Genomic DNA, 26,772 nt, shown 5'->3' with positions numbered 1-26,772 from the left:
CCCCATTCCACTCTGCCACAGCCTGACTGGTTGAGACAGAGGAGCTTCCATTTCACTGATGTTGTGTTTTAATTAATGATGAACAGGGAAACAGCCTATGTCCTTTGCTTCACTGAAACATGGCTCACTGGAGAGACTCTATCCGAAGCGGTGCAGCCAACGGGTTTCTCCATGCATCGCGCTGACAGAAACAAACATCTTTCTGGTAAGAAGAGGGGCGGGGGCGTATGCCTCATGGCCAACGTGACATGGTGTGATGAAAGAAACATACAGGAACTCAAATCCTTCTGTTCACCTGATTTAGAATTCCTCACAATCAAATGTAGACCGCATTATCTACCAAGAGAATTCTCTTCGATTATAATCACAGCCGTATATATCCCCCCCCAAGCAGACACATCGATGGCTCTGAACGAACTTTATTTAACTCTCTGCAAACTGGAAACGATTTATCCGGAGGCTGCATTCATTGTAGCTGGGGATTTTAACAAGGCTAATCTGAAAACAAGACTCCCTAAATTTTATCAGCATATCGATTGCGCAACCAGGGGTGGAAAAACCTTGGATCATTGTTACTCTAACTTCCGCGACGCATATAAGGCCCTGCCCCGCCCCCCTTTCGGAAAAGCTGACCACGACTCCATTTTGTTGATCCCTGCCTACAGACAGAAACTAAAACAAGAGGCTCCCACGCTGAGGTCTGTCCAACGCTGGTCCGACCAAGCTGACTCCACACTCCAAGACTGCTTCCATCACGTGGACTGGGAGATGTTTCGTATTGCGTCAGATAACAACATTGACGAATACACTGATTCGGTGTGCAAGTTCATTAGAACGTGCGTTGAAGATGTCGTTCCCATAGCAACGATTAAAACATTCCCTAACCAGAAACCGTGGATTGATGGCAGCATTCGTGTGAAACTGAAAGCGCGAACCACTGCTTTTAATCAGGGCAAGGTGTCTGGTAACATGACCGAATACAAACAGTGCAGCTATTCCCTCCGCAAGGCTATCAAACAAGCTAAGCGCCAGTACAGAGACAAGGTAGAATCTCAATTCAACGGCTCAGACACAAGAGGCATGTGGCAGGGTCTACAGTCAATCACGGACTACAGGAAGAAATCCAGCCCAGTCACGGACCAGGATGTCTTGCTCCCAGGCAGACTAAATAACTTTTTTGCCCGCTTTGAGGTCAATACAGTGCCACTGACACGGCCTGCAACGAAAACATGCGGTCTCTCCTTCACTGCAGCCGAGGTGAGTAAGACATTTAAACGTGTTAACCCTCGCAAGGCTGCAGGCCCAGACGGCATCCCCAGCCGCGCCCTCAGAGCATGCGCAGACCAGCTGGCCGGTGTGTTTACGGACATATTCAATCAATCCCTATACCAGTCTGCTGTTCCCACATGCTTCAAGAGGGCCACCATTGTTCCTGTTCCCAAGAAAGCTAAGGTAACTGAGCTTTAAGTTCCTCGGCATACACATCACAGACAAACTGAATTGGTCCACTCACACAGACAGCATTGTGAAGAAGGCGCAGCAGCGCCTCTTCAACCTCAGGAGGCTGAAGAAATTCGGCTTGTCACCAAAAGCACTCACAAACTTCTACAGATGCACAATCGAGAGCATCCTGGCGGGCTGTATCACCGCCTGGTACAGCAACTGCTCCGCCCTCAACCGTAAGGCTCTCCAGAGGGTAGTGAGGTCTGCACAACGCATCACCGGGGGCAAACTACCTGCCCTCCAGGACACCTACACCACCCGATGTCACAGGAAGGCCATAAAGATCATCAAGGACATCAACCACCCGAGCCACTGCCTGTTCACCCCGCTATCATCCAGAAGGCGAGGTCAGTACAGGTGCATCAAAGCTGGGACCGAGAGACTGAAAAACAGCTTCTATCTCAAGGCTATCAGACTGTTAAACAGCCACCACTAACATTGAGTGGCTGCTGCCAACACACTGACACTGACTCAACTCCAGCCACTTTAATAATGGGAATTGATGGGAAATGATGTAAATATATCACTAGCCACTTTAAACAATGCTACCTTATATAATGTTACTTACCCTACATTATTCATCTCATATGCATACGTATATACTGTACTCTATATCATTGACTGTATCCTTATGTAATACATGTATCACTAGCCACTTTAACTATGCCACTTTGTTTACATACTCATCTCATATGTATATACTGTACTCGATACCATCTACTGTATCTGCCTATGCTGCTCTGTACCATCACTCATTCATATATCCTTATGTACATATTCTTTATCCCCTCACACTGTGTACAAGACAGTAGTTTTGGAATTGTTAGTTAGATTACTTGTTGGTTATTACTGCATTGTCGGAACTAGAAGCACAAGCATTTCGCTACACTCGCATTAACATCTGCTAACCATGTGTATGTGACAAATAAAATTTGATTTGATTTAAACGACTACCGCCCCGTAGCACTCACATCCGTCATCATGAAGTGCTTTGAGAGACTAGTCAAGGACCATATCACCTCCACCCTACCTGACACCCTAGACCCACTCCAATTTGCTTACCGCCCAAATAGGTCCACAGACGATGCAATCTCAACCACACTGCACACTGCCCTAACCCATCTGGACAAGAGGAATACCTATGTGAGAATGCTGTTCATCGACTACAGCTCGGCATTCAACACCATAGTACCCTCCAAGCTCGTCATCAAGCTCGAGACCCTGGGTCTCGACCCCGCCCTGTGCAACTGGGTACTGGACTTCCTGACGGGCCGCCCCCAGGTGGTGAGGGTAGGCAACAACATCTCCTCCCCGCTGATCCTCAACACTGGGGCCCCACAAGGGTGCGTTCTGAGCCCTCTCCTGTACTCCCTGTTCACCCACGACTGCGTGGCCACGCACGCCTCCAACTCAATCATCAAGTTTGCGGACGACACAACAGTGGTAGGCTTGATTACCAACAACGACGAGACGGCCTACAGGGAGGAGGTGAGGGCCCTCGGAGTGTGGTGTCAGGAAAATAACCTCACACTCAACGTCAACAAAACTAAGGAGATGATTGTGGACTTCAGGAAACAGCAGAGGGAACACCCCCCTATCCACATCGATGGAACAGTAGTGGAGAGGGTAGCAAGTTTTAAGTTCCTCGGCATACACATCACAGACAAACTGAATTGGTCCACTCACACAGACAGCATCGTGAAGAAGGCGCAGCAGCGCCTCTTCAACCTCAGGAGGCTGAAGAAATTCGGCTTGTCACCAAAAGCACTCACAAACTTCTACAGATGCACAATCGAGAGCATCCTGGCGGGCTGTATCACCGCCTGGTATGGCAACTGCACCGCCCTCAACCGTAAGGCTCTCCAGAGGGTAGTGAGGTCTGCACAACGCATCACCGGGGGCAAACTACCTGCCCTCCAGGACATCTACACCACCCAATGTCACAGGAAGGCCATAAAGATCATCAAGAACATCAACCACCCGAGCCACTGCCTGTTCACCCCGCTATCATCCAGAAGGCGAGGTCAGTACAGGTGCATCAAAGCTGGGACCGAGAGACTGAAAAACAGCTTCTATCTCAAGGCCATCAGACTGTTAAACAGCCACCACTAACACTGAGTGGCTGCTGCCAACACACTGACACTGACTCAACTCCAGCCACTTTAATAATGGGAATTGATGGGAAATGATGTAAATATATCACTAGCCACTTTAAACAATGCTACCTTATATAATGTTACTTACCCTACATTATTCATCTCATATGCATACGTATATACTGTACTCTATATCATCAACTGTATCCTTATGTAATACATGTATCACTAGCCACTTTAAACTATGCCACTTTGTTTACATACTCATCTCATTTGTACATACTGTACTCGATACCATCTACTGTATCTTGCCTATGCTGCTCTGTACCATCACTCATTCATATATCCTTATGTACATATTCTTTATCCCCTTACACTGTGTACAAGACAGTAGTTTTGGAATTGTTAGTTAGATTACTTGTTATTACTGCATTGTCGGAACTAGAAGCACAAGCATTTCGCTACACTCGCATTAACATCTGCTAACCATGTGTATGTGACAAATAAAATTTGATTTGATTTGATTTGTTCGTGTCGGGCGGACTGTCTTTGAGCGGTACAGTTTGAAAGTTGCAGTTACACACTCACAAGGGTTCAGGGTTGGGAAGCCTGGAGGCCTAGTTTACAGGTTTCTTAGAAAACAAGATCACTTTTTGGAGCTGTTTCAACTTGCATACAGTAAAGAAAGTGGAAAGAGAGAGAAAGGCAGAGAGAGATGGAAACGGAGAGAAGAAATAGAGGGAGCCCGGAGAGAGGGAAGAGATGGATGAGAGAAAATAAATACTAGCATAGTCGAGAAGCACAGCGAGAGAGAGAAACCGGAGAGCAAACTTTCAAAACAAAAAGGTAAAACACACAGTAATTCTACACTTTCCTCAGACGACCTCTAAAATGATAAGACCATGTGATACCTATTCACGCGTGATGTTAGCGGCAGGGTCATAGCCTGTAGGGTTGAGACTAGGAAGTAGGGGGCGGGACTCACAGTTTCTCTTCTCCCTCTGATAGGTTAGGGTCCTGCTCCTTGGGCATGTGTTCCATTCACCTTAATTCCATCCAGCAGCCAATCATGCGAGACTGAGGCGGGCCCCACCCTCAGATGCTTGCTGGTCATTCGCAGATAGGGGGGTCAGTCAGTGCGACATCACAGGGTCCCGGTCCGGATGGGCTCTGGCCTCCGGAGCGACCCCCCTGTGCTGGCCCTGGGACTGACGAATGGACTGGACTGGACAAGATCTGTCAATGAGAGGGTAGGATACATTTAGTTAGGCACAGTTGACCGATGTGGAGACTTGGTGGGTTCCTCCCTTATTCAACCATTCTGACCACTCCTCCCTCGGTTCTATTCTTCCTCCCTAATCTCTCATTCAATGCCTTTCTAATCACAAACAGAGGGATGGAGGGATTGCGAGCATCAGATTGTTGTTAGTAAATCTGTGGTATAATAGTGGTAACACAGGGGCGGCAGGGTAGCCTAGTGGTTAGAGCGTTGGACTAGTAACCGGAAGGTTGCAAGTTCAAACCCCCGAGCTGACAAGGTACAAATCTGTCGTTCTGCCCCTGAACAGGCAGTTAACCCACTGTTCCTAGGCCGTCATTGAAAATAAGAATTTGTTCTTAACTGACTTGCCTAGTAAAATAAAGGTAAAATAAAAATAAAAAAAAAAAATAGTGTGAGTTGAAAAGCTGTGATTTTAATGGACCACAGGAATACAATTTACTACATTGCTTCATGAAAATCTCCAAGTTTGCAGTGTTCTATTTCATAGCACATTGATTGATTTTAAAGGTGGAAAGTGTTGGCTTTTGATAAGAAAAAGAAACCTACTACGTCTTCACTGTATTCTGTTTTCCTCCAAGAGTGGCTGAATATTTTTCATATATATATATTTTTTAAATATTTCACTTGAAAATGAATTAGTTGGTGTATGGATATTCTCTTATGGTAAATGTACACAAAAATCATTACATTTATTTTACAGTCATGTTAGCATGACTATTTACCAGAGGTGTGGACTCGAGTCACATGACTTGGACTCGAGTCAGACTCGAGTCACAAATATGATGACTTGCAACTCGACTTTGACTTTAACACCAATGACTCGTGACTTGACTTGGACTTGAGCCTTTTGACTCGACCTCACTTGATACCCTCACTTGATACCCTCACCAAGCCCAAATATAAAAAATTATGCTATTAACAAAAGTGTGCAGCGCATCAACTCTTCATTTAACGGATTACATTTTGAATCGGACAGCAGCCAATCAAATTGTGCCAGCTGAGAAAAAGTTGTGCCTGGCAGTGCAGAGGAACGTCGGCGAGTGAATTCAGATGGAGCCCTTGGAAAGATGATACTCCAAATTATTATTTTTGGATATAAAGATGACGCTGTATTAATAAAAAACGGATTGCAACTTGCAAAACATGCGGGAAGAAAACTACAGACGGAGGCGCAACAATTTCCAACTTTGTTCGACATTTGAATCTGCACAAAGAACGGTAAGTCGTGGTTAATATAGCCAACAGCTATAAAATGTATAACTTTGCTAGTGTAGCATGTAGGCTAACGTAACATTAAATTAATGAGCCTCCACATAGTCAGTCAGTGCGGGAATATGATCATTGCACCCAAGATTGAGCTACAACTGGCTAGGCAGTTGGTAGCCTAAATCCTGCCTGATGTTACTGTTGTTCCTAAAACCTTAGCCTACTGTAACCACACAGAGAGTGTGTGTGTGTTAAGGTTGTGCGATTGTGTATAAGCCTACATCGCCCAATTGCACCCCATAGCGATCCTCGATAGTCGATCACTATTGGGGGGGGTGTCTTTCTCATGGCTACCCATGTATTTCCATGGAAATATAACGTTTATTTGGAAAGTAATAAATATTTCGATATTTTTTAAAAGCATTCATGATTTCCTTAAAATGTTATATACTAACTATTACTCTTGTTAAAAATATGAAATGGTATTCCATTTGGTGAAGAGCACATTATGACTTGTTTAGGACTCGAAACTCAAAGTTTAGGACTTGAGACTTGACGGTCTTGACTTGGGACTTGACTTGGGACTTGAGTGCTAAGACTTGAGACTTACTTGTGACTTGTAAAACAATGACTTGGTCCCACCTCTGCTATTTACTATGAACACAAGTGTTTAACTACGGCATCATGGGAGAAAACAAGGTGGTCTCCTACAGTGGTGTCATGACCCTGATAGATAACGCTTAACCATATGCCCCCGTGGACATAATGGCACAATGACCTCATGTTGGATATTTAATATTCTACAGGGAGTTCAAGGGTGTTTCAAGGCACTACAGTATACCATAATCTTGTGCAGTGGTGGGGTAATATTATGGTGAACTGGTATATTTTGTATTAACACGTGCTCAGCTGGCCTATAACCTCACCTCACATAGCATGTGTTTGTTCGGAACTGGTAACACGAGACACACACACACACAGAGAATCCAGAACAGCACATAAGCGATGCATTGTCAAAGAGCCTTCCGCGACCCTACACCACAAATGTGAGGACAAACTGTGGTGTAAAAATGTTTATTTTTTGAAATAAAAACTCGGACAGTAATGACACAGAATCACCAGAAGGCCTATCACATGAAAATTAATAGAGTGGCCTTCAGCCACACATAAACAAACCTCCCTCTCTCTCATCCGATCCATTGACAGAACTATCTCTCGTGCTGCTGCTGCCTGTGGCTGTTGGAACAATTTGTCCTCAGCAATAAAACAGAGAAGAGGATACAGGGACTCATTGTGTTACAGTCAAAGGGAGACAAATAATGTGGCCAGGTTTTGAAGTATAAGAAGTGACGGAATCAGCAAATACGCTCCAACAGATAAGTTTGGCTATAGAAATGGTATTTTGTCTATTTATCATGTGTTATTTTCCCTCTATGTAGGGTGTCAATTTGTTTTCTATCACTAGCTCATCTCTAGTTTCATCAGTGCTGTAACCTTGCCTGCACCCTCTCCAAGCACCCATGCGGATGCAGAGTTCTCCCTATAGCCAAGGTCAACCCCATAAAGCAACAGGCTTTCAAGCAGCTCAGCCCCACTAAAGCTTGTGTTAATATCTGTTCTAGAGAGAGAGAGAGAGAGAGAGAGAGAGAGAGAGAGAGAGAGAGAGAGAGAGAGAGAGATAAGGTGGTTGGGGGAGAGAGAAAGAGAGAGTACAGCATACAGTAATTCTACACTTTCCTCCGAAAATTCAGTAAAAGACAGAGAAGAGGGAGACAAGGAGAAGGGGAGCAAGAAAGAGATAGTAAGATAGAGTTGATGAGAGGTAAGGAGGGAGCTTGAATGAGGTTACTGTTGGTTGACGAGAGGAGAGAAAATGAACTTAGTTATCAGGGCTTACAGACCAATAACAGGAAAAGGGAGTGAACATGCTGAATAACAGATTTAAGGGTTTCAGGTGGCTTATGCACACACCCCCTGACTTGTTGTTGTGTTATTGTGTGTTGTGTTACAAAATGGGATTAAAAGGGATTTAATTGTCTTTTTGTTTGGTCAACGATCTACACAAAATACTCTGTAATGTCAAAGTGGAAGAACATTTTTTTTTAAAGAATGAAAAATAAAACGCTGATATATCTTGATTAGATAAGTATTCAACCCCTCAATTCATGCTAGAATCACCTTTGGCAGCGATTACAGCTGTGAGTCTTTCTAGGTAAGTCTCTAACAGCTTTCTGTCTCTAACAGCTTTCCACACCTGGATTGTGCAACATTTGCCCATTATTATTTTCAAAATTCTTCAAGCTCTGTCAAGTTGGTTGTGTATCATTGCTAGACAACCATTTTCAGGTCTTGCCATAGATCTTTAACAGTTTTGACTTAAATCTGCTTAACTTGGCCCTTCGGGAACATTCACTGTCTTCTTGGTAAGCAACTACAGTGCAGATTTGGCCTTGTGTGAATTAATCTCACAGTGTCAATACATTTAGAAAAATTCCCAAAACATGTATTCACTATGTCATTATAGGGTAGATGGGTGAGACATTTTTCTTTAAAATCCATTTTGAATTCAGGCTGTAACACAACAAAATCTGGAATAAGTCCAGGGGTATGAATACTTTCTGTACACTGTACTCTGTCCATTCCCCTTCCCCATATCCCAATTTGTCCAAGCGTCAGCTATATAAGGTGCATTCGGAAACTATTCAGACCCCTTCACTTCTTTCACATTTTGTTACGTTACAGCCTTATTCTAAAATTGATTCAATAGTTTTTTTCCTCATTGATCTACACACAATACCCCATAATGACAAAGCAAAAATATGTTTTTAGACATTTTTGCATATGATTAAAAATAAGATACAGAAATACCTTATTTACATAAGAATTCAGACCCTTTTCAATGAGAATCGATATTGAGCCCAGGTGAATCCTGTTTCCACTGATCATCCTTGAGATGTTTCTACAACTTGTTTGGAGTCCATCTGTTGTAAATTCAATTGATTGGACATGACTTGGAAAGGCACACACCTGTCTATGTAAGGTCCCACAGTTGAAGGTGCATGTCAGAGAAAAAAAACATGCCACGAGGTCGAATAAATTGTTCGTAGAGCCCCAAGACAGGATTGTGTCGATACACAGATCTCGGGAAGGGTACCAAAAACAGATAATCCTCCCCAAAAAATCTAAAGGAAGTTTGTTCAGAAAGTGTCTGTCCTAAGTATGAGAGATAAGAAATATCAGGATTTTTTTTAACCCCTTCTTTTGGCACTAAACAGTCTCCATATATACTTCCATTCATTTTTTTTTCAACTGGTCCTGTGGTGCATCCTAGAGCAAAACAACCAACATGTTCGTTAGAGTCTCACCTTTCCAGAGGGGTCATATTAGTGTGTAGCCCAAACTGTTCGGACGCTACAGACAGAAGTTGTCAGATTGGCTGTACCGACTTCAGAACAGTCCCAAGTCGCTTGTGGGTGTCATAATAGAGAGGTTAGGCTTGTGTGCGGCTGCTCGGCCATGGAACCCCATTTTATGAAGCTCCCGACAAACAGTTGTTGTGCTGATGTTGCTTTCAGAGGCATTTTGGAACTCGGTAGTGAGCGTTGCAACCGAGGACAGACCATTTCCACGTGCTACACGCTTCAGCACTCGGCGGAAAGGTGGCATTCTATGACGGTGCCACGTTGAAAGTCATTGAGTTCTTCAGGAAGGCCATACCACTGCCAATGTTTGTCAATGGAGATTGCATGGCTGTGTGCTCCATTTTATACACATGTCCGCACCGGGTGTGGCTGAAATAGCCCAATCCACTATTTGAAGAGGTGTCCACATACTGTACTTTTGTATATATATTGTACATAGGTGGGACAACCACATCACAGTCATAGTAAGTACATTTTTCCTCAATAAATTAGCTATCAGAAAGGTCAGAGCTAGTAAGGGAGGGGGGGAATTCAAGTGAGTGTTCTCTTTTTGAGGGGTGGCTACAATGTGCACACTGCTACAGTGGCTACAATGTGGCTACGAACGTCTTGCGCTCGGTAGAATTGAATGCGTTGTCACGTGATGCTGCAGTAACCTACTGGAGAAGTGCTATTTACTAAGGCACGTGCCTTTGAAGGCAGGTAGGAAGCAGGCAGCTGCCTTTGGATTGGTTGAACACTTTAGTTTCCAGTCATACAGTGTCAAAACGATTGCCCCACACTGCTGCTCAGACCACTGCGCTACGGCAGTTCACAATGCTCTAGCAAGCCGTGAGAATACTTGCTACTGGATGGTATGAGGTCGGTTTGCAGAGCCTTCCCCAAACCATATCCTCCTAGGAACGGTACTGTATTGTATAGCCAACAAACACCGCTTCCAGCTGCCCCCTGGAGACGATTCTAAATATTCAATATTCATTTAAATCCTCCTGTTGCAGGATGATTTTCCTCCTGCGACGAAACGGGTCACATTAAGATCCGACATCTGCATCTACGCAATGTGAGCCAAGCGATTTCTCCAGTCACTCTCTCACATGGTCTGGTCTGGTTTACCTTGTTTCCCTCTCCACTGAAATCAACCCTCCAACTTTTAATTGGGGCTCGAGAATCTAGCCTCGGTCCCAGAGCTGCACTCCTTTAATTGGCACACTATGAAATGGCAACTTTAAAACGCATTAAAAAAAGATGATAACCAGTGAACGGAATGATGTTGGCGTGTGGAGCTGCCTGCATATCAATGAAACATCCCTTTTTTTATTTTACTTCCCACCAATATGATTGATGTCTCTCTGTTCTTTATTTGGGGTGGGGGGGGAGAGAAGTTAAGATGAAGGATGTCTGTTGTAAAGTTGATGTGAGAGATCTAGGGCTGTCGCTTTGTTTGGGGGGGGGAGAAGGTAAGATGAAGGATGGCTGAGTTGTAAAGTTGATGTGAGAGATCTAGGGCTGTCGCTTTGTTTGGGGGGGGGGGAGAAGTTAAGATGAAGGATGGCTGAGTTGTAAAGTTGATGTGAGAGATCTAGGGCTGTCGCTTTGTTTGGGGGGGGGGGGAGAAGTTAAGATGAAGGATGGCTGAGTTGTAAAGTTGATGTGAGAGATCTAGGGCTGTCGCTTTGTTTGGGGGGGGGAGAGAAGTTAAGATGAAGGATGGCTGAGTTGTAAAGTTGATGTGAGAGATCTAGGGCTGTCGCTTTGTTTGCACCGCGGAGAACTGCTGTTGCTCGGTCTGCTGCAGTGCGATCAGTGGAAGTCTCCCAAGACTCCTCCTTTCCAAGTGCGTATCTGATTCACCCTGATTCACGTGGCCTTGTTACAGTTGGTGAAGCTAGTGTTAATCAATGCATTGAGCCACCGTTGCTAAAGGCGGTATACTGATACTAGTGTGTAATAATGTACGCGTCTCAGTGTCATCACCACCTTAAGGCAGAGAGAGAAAACCTCTTTGTGTTTGTGTGTGTCAGATATCCATACTCCCACTGGGGATCCTAACAATTATTAATAATTAATATATTTGACCTAGGACCAGTTGTAAATTGTGTGTGTGTGTGTTGTGAGGGCATATGGGATGTGTTGCAGAAGCTCTGCCCTAGGTACAGTATGCAGGGCAGGGTAGGGGCCACTTGGAACCATGTTCAATCGCTCTCTCTCTCGGTCTTTGTTCAGACATATCTATCTCATATTTCATATTTTCTGTAATCAATCAGTCTCCCTCTATCGCTCCCCCTCCCCTCCCCTCCCCTCCTCTCCTCTCCTCTCCTCTCCTCTCCTCTCCTCTCCTCTCCTCTCCCGCTGATCTGTTTTCCTCTTTTATTTGATCCTTTTGAAAAACGATGATGAATAGACAAATAAACGATTTCACCACTCCGTAATACTAGGCGAATTGTTTCACATTTTGAAACAACATTGCAGCAAAGCCCCCGAGGCATAACGGAGCCCCAAATCCCATAGAGTAATAAGGGACCTTTTATCCCTAACAACAGAGGGGCTTGTGGGGGTTAGAGAGAGGACGTGAGGGTATTCTAGGGGTAGATAGAGAATATGATCCAGTTAAAACTAGCTTTTGTGTACAGATCCAGGATCAGCTTATACACGTCCCAAATTCTAACCTTAAACATTAAAGTAACTGTCCACGGTTTCCAGATTTCCTTCTGAAAGTTCTGTGTGTTTTTTCTATTGACTAAAAAAACAATTAGAATAATCGGGAGGCCCAGTTCTGTGTGTTTTGACCAGATTTTTTTTATCAGATTCACAGAAATCCCCAGGTCGCGCACTCTAGCAAAGTGCGCTCTCCACTCTCCTCTGGTATTTATTTAGCAAACATGACACACGTCAAAACTCTATACAGAAATGTTGCAGCAGCCTATTCTTAAACATGAGCGATCTGACATGCTGTATGGGATGAAAAAGATAATATTTTTCCCTCTGATCAACTGTTGGGGAGGCTACTGATAAGCGCAGCTGCATATAGCCTATACGCCTTGTCCCCCTCTGGCCAGGGTAAACAAAATGGCAACGTTACATATTTATAGCCCATTTATTTGTGTTAGGAGAAGAATGTGGATGTGATCAAAGTTTAACGAAACTCGGGATTGCTAGGCTACCTAGACCTTTTTCAATCCAAAATGATGAACTGGAATGAATCCCAATAGTGATGACATAATTAGACAGACTGTGTGGGTAACTTTTTAATTACAGTTGCACAGGCCTTCACGATGCAAACCCACATAAATAAAGCTCAGCCCTGTGGGTTCTATGCTGTTGTTTCTCTACCTGCGTAAAGGAAAAACCCCTCTTGATAGTCTAGTTTAAAATATAATTCATATGAACAAGTACAGGGTTGCTGCAGTTTGATATGATAATGTTTTCATCCTTCGTAGGAGAGGGACGTCTTGTCCATCTTGTCCATCCTCCAAACCACACTCTCTCTCCACGCTCTGAGAAGGCTGTTGTTGTAGCGTTGCGGCCATGAAAATGATCATCTTGCCACCTGTAACCGTGTCAATTTGACTGGTAAACCCGTGGGTACACTGGCAAATGGATGGCAGTCCTGACTTGAACGGGCACGTCCATTGTATGGATTCTATGTCTATGGTTGTATCGGTCTATCGCAACATTTTGAAATACAATCACAGGAAAAAACGTTGTTTGGAAAGCAAATGCCTACTGCTTTAAAAGAGAAGACTAATCTGTCTGTAGAAATTATAAAAATAAAAATGCCCCCTTAGTCACTTTATCCTGGTCCCGGGCCTGTCCCCAGGGCAGGAGTTTTTCCAGGAGTTTTCTAAAAACCCAAGTGACCTGATTAGAAAAACTATGGTCCCATCACAGCCCATATAAAACTTTTTTCAACTGATTAATCTCTGTCAGACCCTATCAGGTTACTAGATCAGGAAAAACTCTTGGCCCCGGAGCAAAAAATCCCCCCACACTCTGGGATCTGTGGTGCCACCTCTGGTATGGCCACGCACCGGTCATTAGAAATATTCATGCAAGTAGTCCATGATTGGTCAGCTCATCTTGCTCAAGAGGATGACATCATCCTCTATGAGGAAATATCAAGCATTTTTTAAATGTTCTGTTAGAGACACAATTTAGAGTTTATAGTTCCAAGCTTTATTAGTCGTATGTACACATGGCATGCTTACTTTCAGGGTATTTCTCGACAATGCCACAATAATAAGAACTAAGAAAAGATAAGAATACGAACATAAAGTAAATGGCTCAGTAGAATAGAATAAACATTTTAGCACAAGTATAATACAGAAATGCACAATTTATAGTCTAATATTTTGGGGAAGGGGGGAGTGTTTAAATTGTGCAGTATTTAGGAATTATAATAAGAGTCTGGTAGTTGTGATGTGTGTGTAGCATGAATGTACAGTACCAGTCAAAAGTTTGGACCTACTCATTCCAGAGTTTTTCTTTATTTTTTACTATTTTCTACATTGTAGATTAATAGTGAAGACACCAAAACAATAAAATGAAAAATGGAATCATGTAGAAACCAAAAAAGTGTTAAACAAATCAAAATAGGTTTTATATTTGAGATTCTTCAAAGTAGCCAGCCTTTGTCTTGATGACAGCTTTGCACACTCCGTGGTACTGTGTGTGTGTGTGTGTGTGTGTGTGTGTGTGTGTGTGTGGTGTGTGTGTGTGCGCGCTAAGGAGTGGGATTTTTTCTTTCTTTTTTTCCCTCCAATTTATGCTTTGGCCAAGAATATGAGCATAGGATGAGTCAACAATATTATTTTGGAATGAGTTAACAGAAAATTAACTTTTAAAAGTGATTTCATTGGACAGTTAGTTTAAAGGAGAGGGAGGGGGGGTTAAACTGACATTATATCAGTAACTAGGACCAACTTTCTCTTACTTGAAAGACAGACAGGGGCAGCTGTCTGAGGGAGATACAGAGAGGGGCACTGGGACTGATATGAAATACTGAGACTGGCAGTTGTGGGGCTTGTTGTGTGTGTGTGTGTGTGTGTGTGTGTGTGTGCAAGTGGAGGGCTTCCGATGGCAGGCAGGAGTGGGTGACGGATAGCAGAGTTGTAGGGTTCAACACACAGGGGTGTAGATACACAGGGGCAGTATGGGGCGATTATAAACAAAGGGGTTTACATAGACAATGGTAGTCAGGGTAGTTGAGTTAAATGCATAGGGCTAAATGGAGTCGATATACAGGGTAGATGGGAGGGGAAAAGAGTGTAAATGCACAGATGTAAACAAGATTATAGGCCTGCCCTAAATCCCCCTTTCTATCCCGCCTTCTCTCTCTCTCCTCATACTCTCTCTCCTCCCTTTCCCCACTCCTCCCTCCCCATTTCAGCCTGTTTTTGGCTTAGACAAATTAAGACCCTGCCAAGAATGTGACTAGTGGTTAGAAAACAAATTCCACCAGTTTTTTTTTCTTCCCTTCCTGCTTTTTTTTTTTTTAAGGTAGATATATCAACACTCGCAAGCCTGGGTACTTCCAAGAGGAAAATAAAACAGATTTGGAATGATACAGGTCTGCATCCCTCTTTCAGGTCGCTTGACTTGATTGAGCACAACATATTTTTCATCCCCAACCCAACCCAACCAACTCCTTGACATAAAGTTAATGTTCCCCCAGCCCACCTTAACGGAAACACACTGTGTGAAAACACACTTTCTGTTCTGAGTTTGTTAATGGTCCGTTTTTACATATATATATATGGCAACTTCCCACCTCTCTAATTCTTCATTTCCGAATGGCAACTGGAAATGTCTAATTGTAGCGAACTACACTCGGGGAATGACTACAAATTTGTACTGCTGCCTAACTTGCCACTGAGAGAGAGAGAGAGAGAGAGAGAGAGAGGGGGGGGGGGGGGGAGCGAGAGAGAGAGAGATAGAGAGACAGAGATAGAGAGAGAGAGGGGGGGGGGAGCGAGAGAGAGAGACAGAGAGACAGAGAGGGGGGGAGTGAGAGAGAGAGACAGAGATAGAGAGAGAGAGAGAGAGAGAGACAGACAAAGAGACAGAGAGAGAGAGAGAGAGAGAGAGAGAGACAGAGATAGAGAGAGAGAGAGGGGGGCGAGAGACTGCACTGTTCCTCTGAAGTTTCAACACAAACAATCCCACTGTCTGGCCGACAACTGTGAGTTTGTTTTAGGGAAGGGCATTTGAAATCATTTCATAGTTAAAATAAAATGAAGAGAAAAAAAACATGCTGGAGATCCAGATACTCAACAAAAAAATACATATATATATTATTGACTTTGTTTAAACTTGGACACTTGCTTGCTGCACAGCCTGCATGACCTCGGGAGAGGGTGCAGCAGGATGGGGGATGGGCAGGGGCCGGTGTGTGTGTGTGTGTGTGTGTGTGTGTGTGTGTGTGTTTGTTTGTGTGTGTGTGTGTGACACTGGAGGGTGAGAGCGAAAAAGTAACCACTGTCTAGTTCAGCGGTTCACAAACTTACCATGTGGAAAAACGAAAATGTAATTAACAGAAAATGTTTGGGGCGATGGCTGTCAATGGCAAGACATTCTAACAGTATTTCTGATTGTCTTCTCAACTCACGATCACATGCTTTTAATGTGGGGCTATGAGAGTCAATTGCAAATCAGACTGACATAATGCCTCCTATCTCAGCATCACTAATGAGATGGGTGTGCTTGACGCATGTCGCATCGGAGATTCTCAAAGTCAGGGTGCGTGGTTAACAGTGGGCACCTCACCTCATCTTCACATCAAACCTGGATCGATATTTGGTTTCAATGCAGACGAGAGCACTGCTGAATCAAGCTTCACACAGATATGAGCTGGCGAAGGGCACCATGAGTGTTAATGCTCTGAGGGAGATGACAGGGTATTCTCTTTGAGTCAGAAAGCAAAAATCCTCCTAGTGACCCGTGAATTGAAAAGCCTCACTTGACTGTTGCACTAGAATCATTCCAATTCAAGCAATTCCAATTTCCCACAGCCTTTTCCCACCAAGGGCACACTGGTTGAATTTCATCTCTTAGATTTCAATAATTTTCATTTAGATTTTTAAGGTTAACCACATTACAATGATTTTGAGATACAAAGACAATATATATATATACATACAGTTGAAGTCGGAAAATAGATGGCATTATGAGGCAGGAAAATGATGTGAATAAATTGAAGCAACATCTCAAGACATCAGTCAGGAAGTTAAAGCTTGGTCGCAAATGGGTCTTGCAAATGGACAATGACCCCAAGCATACTTCCAAAGTTGTGGCAAAATGGCTTAAGGACAACAAAGTCAAGGAATTGGAGTGGCCATCACAAAGCCCTGACCTCAATCCTATAGAAAATTTGTGGGCAGAACTGAAAAATTGTGTGTGAGCAAGGAGGCCTACAAACCTGACTCAGTTACACCAGCTCTGTCAGGAGGAATGGGCCAACATTCACACAACTTATTGTGGGAAGCTTGTGGAAGGGTACCCGAAACGTTTGACCAAGTTAAACAATTTAAAGGCAATGCTACCAAATACTAATTTAGTGTATGTAAACTTCTGACCCACTGGAAATGTGATGAAAGAAATAAAAGCTGAAACAAATCATTCTCTCTACTATTAAAGGCAATGGATTAGCTAACACAACGTGACATTGGAACACAGGAGTGATGGTTGCTGATAATGGGCCTCTGTACACCTACGTAGATATTCCATAAAAAATATGCCGTTTCCAGCTACAATAGTCATTTACAACATTAACAATGTCTACACGGTATTTCTGATCAATTTGATGTTATTTTAATGGACAAAAAATGTGCTTTTCTTTAAAAAACAGGGACATTTCTAACTGACCTGTAACTTTTGAACGGTAAGTTCAAGGACAGCTGCTCTTTCCATGACATAGACTGACCAGGTGAATCCAGGTGAAAGCTATGATCCCTTATTGATGTCACTTATTGAATCCATTTCTATCCGTGTTGATGAGGGGAGGCAGGTTTTTAAGCCTTGAGACAATTGAGACATGGATTGTGTATGTGTGCCATTCAGAGGGTGAACGGGCCAGACAAAAGATTGAAGTGCCTTTGAACAGAGTATGGTGAGAGATGCCAGGCACACCGGTTTGTGTCAAGAACAGCAACGCTGCTGGGTTTTTCACACTCAACAGTTTTCCGTGTGTATCAATAATGTTCCACCACTAAAAAAGGACATCCAGTCAACTTGACACAATTTTGTGAAGCATTGGAGTCAACATCACTGTGGAAAGCTTTCGACACCTTATGGAGTACATGCCCTGACGAAATGAGGCTGTTCTGAGGGCAAAAGGGGAGGTGTTCTTAATGTTTTGTGCACTCAGTCTATATATACAAAAGTATGTGGACACACCTTCAAATTAGTGGATTCTGCTATTTCAGCCACACCCATTGCTAACAGGTATATAAAGTCCTCTCTCAGAGCTTTACGGACAATTCATTCGAACTCATGGCTTTCTATTTGCTCTGACATGTACTGTCAACTGTGGGACCTTATATGGACAGGTGTGTAACTTTACAAATCATGTCCAATTAATTGAATTTACCACATGTGGACTCCAATCAAGTTGTAGAAACATCTCAAGGATGATCGATGGAAACAGGATGTACCTGAACTCAATTTTGAGTCTCACTTTGTCATTATGGGGTACCGTGTGTAGATTGCTGAGGAATGTTTCAAATGTAATCCATTTTAGAATAAGGCAAAATTTGGAAATAGTCAAGGGGTATGAATACTTTCTGAAGGCAAGTATTCAGACCCCTTGACTTTTTCCACATTTTGTTACGTTACAGCCTATTCTGAAATGGATTAAATAAACGTAATAAACATACAAAAATACAGAAATACCATACTTACATATCTATTCAGACCCTTTGTTATGAAACTGGAAATTGAGCTCAGGTGGATCCTGTTTCCATTGATCATCCTTGAGATGTTTCTACAACATGATTGGAGTCCACCTGTGGTAAATTCAATTGATTGGACATGATTTGGAAAGGCACACTCCTGTCTATATAAAGGTCCCACAGTTGACAGAAAAAAAAACAAGCCATGAGGTCAAAGGAATTGTCCATGGAGCTCTGAGACAGGATCTGGGGAATGATACCAAAACATTTCTGCTGCATTGAAGGCCCCCAACAACACAGTGGCCTCATTCATTCTTAATGCAAGAAGTTTAGAACCACCAAGACTCTTCCTAGAGCTGGCCGCCTGGCAAAACTGAGCAGTCGGGGAAGAAGGGCCTTGGTCAGGGAGGTGATGGTCACTCTGAGCTCTAGAGTTCCTCTGTGGAGATGGGAAAACCTTCCAAAAGGACAACCATCTCTGCAGCACTCCACCAATCAGCCCTTTACGGTAGAGTGGCCAGACGAAAGCCACTCCTCAGTAAAAGGCTCATGACAGCCTGCTTGGAGTTTGCCAAAAGAAACCTAAAGACTCTCAGACCATGAGAAACAAGAATCTCTGGTCTGATGAAACCAAGATTGAACTCTTTGGCCTGAATGCCAAGTGTCACGTCTGGAGGAAACCTGGTACCATCCCTACGCTGAAGCATGGTGGTGGCAGCATCATGCTGTGGGGACTGGGAGACTGGGAGACTAGTCAGGATCGAGGCAAAAGTAAATGGAGCAACGTACAGAAAGATCATTGATGAAAACCTGCTCCAGAGTGCTCAGGGCCTCAGACTGGGGTGAAGGATCACCTTCCAACAGGACAACAACCCTAAGCAAACAGCCAAGACAACACAGAAGTGGCTTCGGGACAAGTCTCTGAATGTCCTTGAGTGGCCTAGTCAGAGCCCGGACTTGAACCCGATCAAAAATCTCTGGAGAGACTTGAAAATAGCTCTGCAGCAACGCTCAACATCCAACCTGACAGAGCTTGAGAGGATCTGCAGAGAAGAATGGGAGAAACTCCCCAGATACAGGAGTGCCAAGCTTGTAAAAAAACGATTTAATCCATTTTAGAATAAGGCTGTAAAGTAACAAAATGTGTAAAAAGTCAAGGGGTCTAAATACTTTCCCAGATGCACTACTGTATCTATAAGTCTTTGTTAGGTAAAGCCTCGCCTCATCTCAGCTCACTGGTCACCATAGCAGCGCCCACCCATAGCACGCGCTCCAGCAGGTATATTTCACTGGTCATCCCCAAAGCCAACTCCTTCTTTGACCACCTTTCCTTACAGTTCTCTGCTGCCAATCACTGGAACAAATTGCAAAAATCATCAATTATATCTCCCTCACTGACTTTAAGCATCAACTGTCAGAGCAGCTTACCGATCATTGCTCCTGTACACAGCCCATCTGTAAATAGCCCACCCAACTACCTCATCCCCATATTGTTATCTATTTTTTTTGCTCCTTTGCAGCCCAGTATCTCTACTTGCACATTCATCTTCTGCACATCTATCACTCCAGTGTTAATGCTAGTGTAATTAATTTGCCACTATGGCCTATTTATTGCCTTACCTCCCTAATCTTACTACATTTGCACACACTGTATACAGATTGTTCTATTGTGTTATTGACTGTACATTTGTTTATCCCATGCGTACCTCTGTGTTGTTTGTGTCGCACTGCTTGGCCAGTGTCACGCGGGACTAGGTGGGTGCAGGAATCAGACGCAGAGAGAGAGTAACGGAGTAAAGTGCTTTACTTTTGCACACCAAAATGATAAGCCCAACACAATACAGGGCGCAGGACACTATACCAGACAACCCAAAACCACAGGGTGTCCAGTATAGAAAAGAAAATACACCACGACCTAACATGCACACACGTAACATAAAGACAATCCCGCACAAAACAAGGGCGGGTCAAACTACTACATATAGGGAAGCTAATTAAACCAAAATACACACAGGTGAAACTAATAAGACAAACGAAAAAGGGATCGGTAGCGGCTAGTAAGACGGTGACGACGACCGCCGAGCACCGCCCGAACAGGCAGGGGAGCCAACTTCGGCAGAAGTCGTGACAGCCAGGTCGCTGTTGTAAATGAGAACTTGTTCTCAACTGGCCTACCTGGTTAATTAAAGGTGAAATAAATTAAACAAATATTTTTTTAAATATTTTTTTCTGGATTTTGGAAATTCTCCTGTGACCCCGTTTTCATACCAGGCAATCCCACATGGGGTCACGACCCTTAGTTTGGTAAACGCTGCGCTAGTTAGACAAACTTGTAAATGCCATAGGTTGGCGTAGTGGTCTAAGGCACTGCATCGCAGTGCTAGCTGTGTGACTAGAGATTCTGGGTTAGAGTCCAGGCTCTGTCGCAGCAGGCCACGACCGGGAGACCCATGGTGTGGCGCACAATTGGCCCAGCATCGTCCGGGTTAGGGGAGGGTTTGGCCGGCAGGGATGTCCTTGTCTCATCTTGCACTAGCGACTCCTGTGGCGTTCCGGGCGCAGTGCATGCTGACAAGGTCGCCAGGTGTATGGTGTTTCCTCCGACACATTGGTGCAGCTGGCTTCAGGGTCAAGCGGGCATTGTGTCAAGAACCAGTGCGGCTTGGTTGGATTGTGTTTCGGAGGACGCACGGCTCGCGACCTTCGCCTCTCCCGAGTCCATACGGGAGTTGCAGCGATGAGACAAGACTGTTACTACCAATTGGATACCACAAAATTGGGGAGAAGAAGGGGGTAAAAATGTTTTAAAATATTTAAAAAGTAAATGCCATAGGTTATATATCATCCCATCTGTCAGTTCTGTCTTAACTACATCAAATCGATGTAAAGAAGCTAGCTAAGATAGCCAGCTATGTTAGTGAGCAAGCTAGCTAGGCAAGTTGACGCATTCTTCTGGGCTCCACATTCTTGTCTTCAACAACTACATTCAGATTAAACAATAGCCTACTTGTCGGTTGCTCATTTAGCTAACTTATTTCCTTAATTCTAATTCCATTTTGCATTGATTAGTGATCTCCCACTGTGCCTCTTTTATTGGCCAACAATAACAATAAACTACACACATGAAACGTGTTTAGGCTATGAAGTATATATTTTAACGGGGCGCATGTCATAAATATATTCAAAAGTGTTTTATTAAATTAAGAATTTAAATTCTCATGGTATATCCTTGTGTGTACTAAAGTCACATAGATCATTTTAGTTAATTGAGACAAAGCCTTCAGTATTAAAATAGGCTCTGATTTATTTTTTTAAAACAATTCATACTCTCGCAACTATTCAAATACTAATGATTGTTCTGATATTTTAACTTGTAATAACCGTGCCAATCCCTAGTTTGTTTGTGGTTTGGATTAATCCATTTTCAAATCGCTGAAATATAAAGTATAAATGGCATTAGATGAATAACAAACTAAAAACTTTAAAGCCATCACTGTTGCTGACCCAGTTGGAACAGGTCTTAGTTGTAAGATCATGGGAGATCTGGGAATAAAGGACAATTGTTGCATTTCACATGTCTGTGTGTGTTCAACTGGCATAGTAATGGCGTACGCCTCTCGTTCTATAAATCAAACACACAAATGCATCTATATACCTACATACACGTATTCACACACACACACACACACACACACACACACACACACACACACACACACACACACACACACACACACACACACACACACACACACACACACACACACACACACACACACACACACTATATCCCATATCCTTATAGATGGGAGAAGATGGAACAACTGGAAGTATGAGGGAGGTAAGCACATGTGAACATATGCTTTCCTGTGTGCGTTTGCCATGTGTGTGTCTGTGTTCATTTCATGGTCACAAAGTGGAGACTAGGTGAGCATTGGCAGACGCTCAGATCAGCAGGTACGCTTTTATGAATGGGGCAGCCACGCCACAAAGGGAATTCCCGCCGCCAGTGTGTGTGTGTTTTAGTGATATCATTAACCAGGGCAGCCCTGGGTTGGTGTGTGTGACATTAGCCAGGTTGGGAATATGATTTCCAGGAGCTTGGAGCGGGAGCGGTACTGTCTAGGCAGAAAGCCAAACCAGTGGCACACTCATAAACAGACACGAGACGGTGAGTTACCTCTTCTAACTGTGCCAGCGATCCGGGCAGTCTCTCTCCCTCCCTCCCGCCTCCTTCAAAAGTGATAGCCAGTTGGAGGTAAGGGTTGCCATGTGGACAGCCCAAGGCGGTGACTCAATATAACCCTGGCTGTGTTCTAGGATCTAGGGAAAGTCCTCTGGTCCACAACATGCCAACAAACACTATCTGATATACTAAGCATATGTGAGAAGAGGAAACGAATGAATTAGAGTGTGAAGTGTGCACGTAAAAACATGTTTACAAACGCACTCTGACATTCAAGTAGGGTTTCCACCACTTCCCCAGTTGGCTAGACAAAGTTCCGCCCCCATTACATTTTCAACTGGAGCACGCGGAGCAAGACGCAGGGCTCGTGAACGGCGCGTGAACGGCGCGAACCCAGCAAGCGGAGCAATAGAAAACGTTCAACTCTGCTCTAATTTATGCAAATTGCACACGGACACCGCTGCTGTCAACCAATCAGGTGGGGAGCAGATGTTTGCTTGAAAATGTTGTGTTCATGAAACATCGTTTCGCTGTCATTAGTTCTGGGCAAACAACAACAACAACATTGAGGAAAGCAAATCTTCCCTGTGTCTGGTTTTCCCATTCTATATGATTTTGCTTTGCTAGAATACAGATAGAAATTCATAAGGTCAGTGACATGTAGGAGGATTGTAGAGGTTGTTGGTATTGATGGTGGGTAAATAGAGATTTGCACAACCATGTTTGCTTATGCCACTAGCTAGCTATGAACATCAAGCAATCTAAACCTCAAAACTGTGATCAAAGCCACCATTTGTGATGGTGGTCAGATGGTCAGATGAAGCAGATGCTAAACTACAGGACTGTTTTGCTACCACCGACTGGAACATGTTCTTCCGATGGCATTGAGGAGTACACCACATCAGTCACTGGCTTTATCAATAAGTGCATCGAGGACGTCGTCCCCACAGTGACTGTACGTACATACCCCAACCAGAAGCCATGGATTACAGGCAACATTCGCACTAGGCTAAAGGGTAGAGCTGCCGCTTTCAAGGTGTGGGACTCTAACGCGGAAGCTTATAAGAAATCATGCTATGCTTTGTGATGAACCATCAACCAGGCAAAGCGTCAATACAGGGCTAAGATTGAATCTGTAATACCAACATGTTTCAAGCAGACCACCATAGTCCCTGTGCCCAAGAACATGAAGGCAACCTGCCTAAATGACTACAGACACGTAGCAACACATCTGCCACGCTGATCCTCAACACTGGAGCCCCTCAGGGGTGCGTGCTCAGTCCCCTCCTGTACTCCCTGTTAACCCACGACTGCATGGCCAGGCACGACTCCAATACCATCATTAAGATTGCAGACGACACAACAATGGTAGGCATGATCACCGACAACAACGAGATAGTATTAGGGAGGAAGTCAGAGACCTGGCCGGGTGGTGCCAGAATAACAACCTATCCCTCAACGGAACCAAGACTAAGGAGAGGATTGTGGACTACAGGAAAAAGAGGACCGAGCACGCCCCCATTCTCATCGACAAGGCTGTAGTGGAGTAGGTTGAGAGCTTCAAGTTCCTTGGTGTCCACATCTTCAACAAACTAGAATGGTCCAAACACACCAAGACAGTCGTGAAGAGAGCATGACAAAGCCTATTCCCCCTCAGGAAACTAAAAGGATTTGGCATGTGTCCTCAGATCCTCAAAAGGTTCTACAGCTGCAACATCGAGAGCATCCAGACTGGTTGCATCACTGCCTGGTACGGAAATTGCTCGGCCTCCGACCGCAAGGCACTACAAAGGGTAGTGCGTATGGCCCAGTACATCACTGGGGGTAAGCTGCCTGCCATCCAGGACCTCTACAGCAGGCAGTGTCAGAGGAAGGCCCTAAAAATTGTCAAAGACCCCAGCCACCCCAGTCATAGACTGTTCTCTCTACTACCGCAAGGCAAGCGGTACCGGACTGCCAAGTCTAGGGCAAAAAGGCTTCTCAACAGTTTTTACCCCTAAGCCATAAGACTCCTGAACAGGTAATCAAATGGCTACCTGGACTATTTGCATTGTGTGCCCCCACCAACCCCTCTTTTACGCTGCTGCTACTCTTTGTTTATCATATCTGCAAAGTCACTTTAACTATACATTCATGTACATACTACCTCAATTGGCCCGACCAACCAGTGCCCCCACACATTGGCTAACCGAGCTATCTGCATTGTGTCCCGTCACCCACCACCCGCCAACCCCTCTTTTACACTACTGCTACTCTCTGTTTATCATACAGTGGGGAAAACAAGTATTTAGTCAGCCACCAATTGTGCAAGTTCTCCCACTTAAAAAGATGAGAGAGGTCTGTAATTTTCATCATAGGTACACTTCAACTATGACAGACAAAATGAGGGGAAAAAAATCCAGAAAATCACATTGTAGGATTTTGGCAAATTATGGTGGAAAATAAGTATTTGGTCAATAACAAAAGTTTATCTCAATACTTTGTTATATACTGTATCCTTTGTTGGCAATGACAGAGGTTAAACGTTTCCTGTAAGTCTTCACAAGGTTTTCACACACTGTTGCTGGCATTTTGGCCCATTGCTCCATGCAGATCTCCTCTAGAGCAGTGATGTTTTGGGGCTGTTGCTGGGCAACACGGACTTTCAACTCCCGCCAAAGATTTTCTATGGGGTTGAGATCTGGAGACTGGCTAGGCCACTCCAGGACCTTGAAATGCTTCTTACGAAGCCACTCCTTTGTTGCCCGGGCGGTGTGTTTGGGATCATTGTCATGCTGAAAGACCCAGCCACGTTTCATCTTCAATGCCCTTGCTCATGGAAGGAGGTTTTCACTCAAAATCTCACGATACATGGCCCCATTCATTCTTTCCTTTACACGGATCAGTCGTCCTGGTCCCTTTGCAGAAAAACAGCCCCAAAGCATGATGTTTCCACCCCCATGCTTCACAGTAGGTATGGTGTTCTTTGGATGCAACTCAGCATTTTTTGTCCTCCAAACACGACGAGTTGAGTTTTTACCAAAAAGTTCTATTTTGGTTTCATCTGACCAAATGGCATTCTCCCAATCTTCTTCTGGATCATCCAAATGCTCTCTAGCAAACTTCAGACAGGCCTGGACATGTACTGGCTTAAGCAGGGGGACACGTCTGGCACTGCAGGATTTGAGTCCCTGGCGGCGTAGTGTGTTACTGATGGTAGGCTTTGTTACTTTGGTCCCAGCTCTCTGCAGGTCATTCCCTAGGTCCCCCCGTGTGGTTCTGGGATTTTTGCTCATCGTTCTTGTGATCATTTTGACCCCACGGAGTGAGATCTTGCGTGGAGCCCCAGATCGACGGAGATTATCAGTGGTCTTGTATGTCTTCCATTTCCTAATAATTGCTTCATTGCAGAAGCCATTGCTGTGCTGTCTTGGCTGTGTGCTTAGGGTCGTTGTCCTGTTGGAAGGTGAACCTTCGCTCCAGTCTATGGTCCTGAGCTCTCTCTGTACTCTGCTCCGTTCATCTTTGCCTCGATCCTGAGTAGTCTCCCAGTCCTTGCCGCTGAAAAACATCCCCACAGCATGATGCTGCCACCACCATGCTTCACCGTAGGGATGGTACCAGGTTTCCTCCAGATGTGACACTTGGCATTCAGGCCAAAGAGTTTCATCTTGGTTTCATAAGACCAGAGAATCTTGTTTCTCATGGTCTGAGAGTCTTTAGTTGCCCTTTGGCAAACTCCAAGCCGGCTGTCATGTGCCTTTTACTGAGGAGTGGCTTCTGTCTGGCCATTCTACCATAAAGGCCTGATTGGTAGAGTGCTGCAGAGATGGTTGTCCTGTTCTCCCATCTCCACAGAGGAACTTCTGTAGCTCTATCACAGTGACCATCGTGTTCTTGGTCATCTCCCTTCTCCACCGATTACTCAGTTTGTCTGGGCGGTGAGCTCTAGGAAAAGTCTTGGTGGTTCCAAAATACTTCCATTTAAGAATGATGGAGACCACTGTGTTTTTGGGGACCTTCAATACTGCAGACATTTTTTGGTACCCTTCCCCAGATCTGTGCCTGGACACAATCCTGTCTAAAAGCTCACGGACAATCCCTCCGATCTCATGGCTTGGTATTTGCTCTGATTTGCACTGTCAACTGTGGGACCTTTGCTAGAGAGGTGTATGTCTTTCCAAATCATGTCTAATCAATTGAATGTACCACA

At 44.2% G+C, this 26,772-nt stretch overlaps 1 protein-coding gene across 1 annotated transcript in view; it reads right to left on the bottom strand.

The window, feature by feature from the left end:
- The window catches only part of LOC139376418 (thyroid hormone receptor alpha-B-like), a 190,962-nt gene that overhangs the window by 40,857 nt on the left and 123,333 nt on the right, over positions 1-26,772 (bottom strand). The window contains exon 3 of the mRNA XM_071118995.1: positions 4,585-4,835. Within this exon, the coding sequence (XP_070975096.1) occupies positions 4,585-4,640 (56 nt within the window). The 5' untranslated portion in view covers positions 4,641-4,835. The remainder of the gene's footprint in view (positions 1-4,584; positions 4,836-26,772) is intronic.

Source organism: Oncorhynchus clarkii, chromosome 20 (assembly GCF_045791955.1).
Source record: "Oncorhynchus clarkii lewisi isolate Uvic-CL-2024 chromosome 20, UVic_Ocla_1.0, whole genome shotgun sequence".
NCBI lineage: Eukaryota > Metazoa > Chordata > Actinopteri > Salmoniformes > Salmonidae > Oncorhynchus > Oncorhynchus clarkii.
Note: the sequence above shows the minus strand (reverse complement) of the source record. Positions and strands in the feature narration are given on the sequence as shown.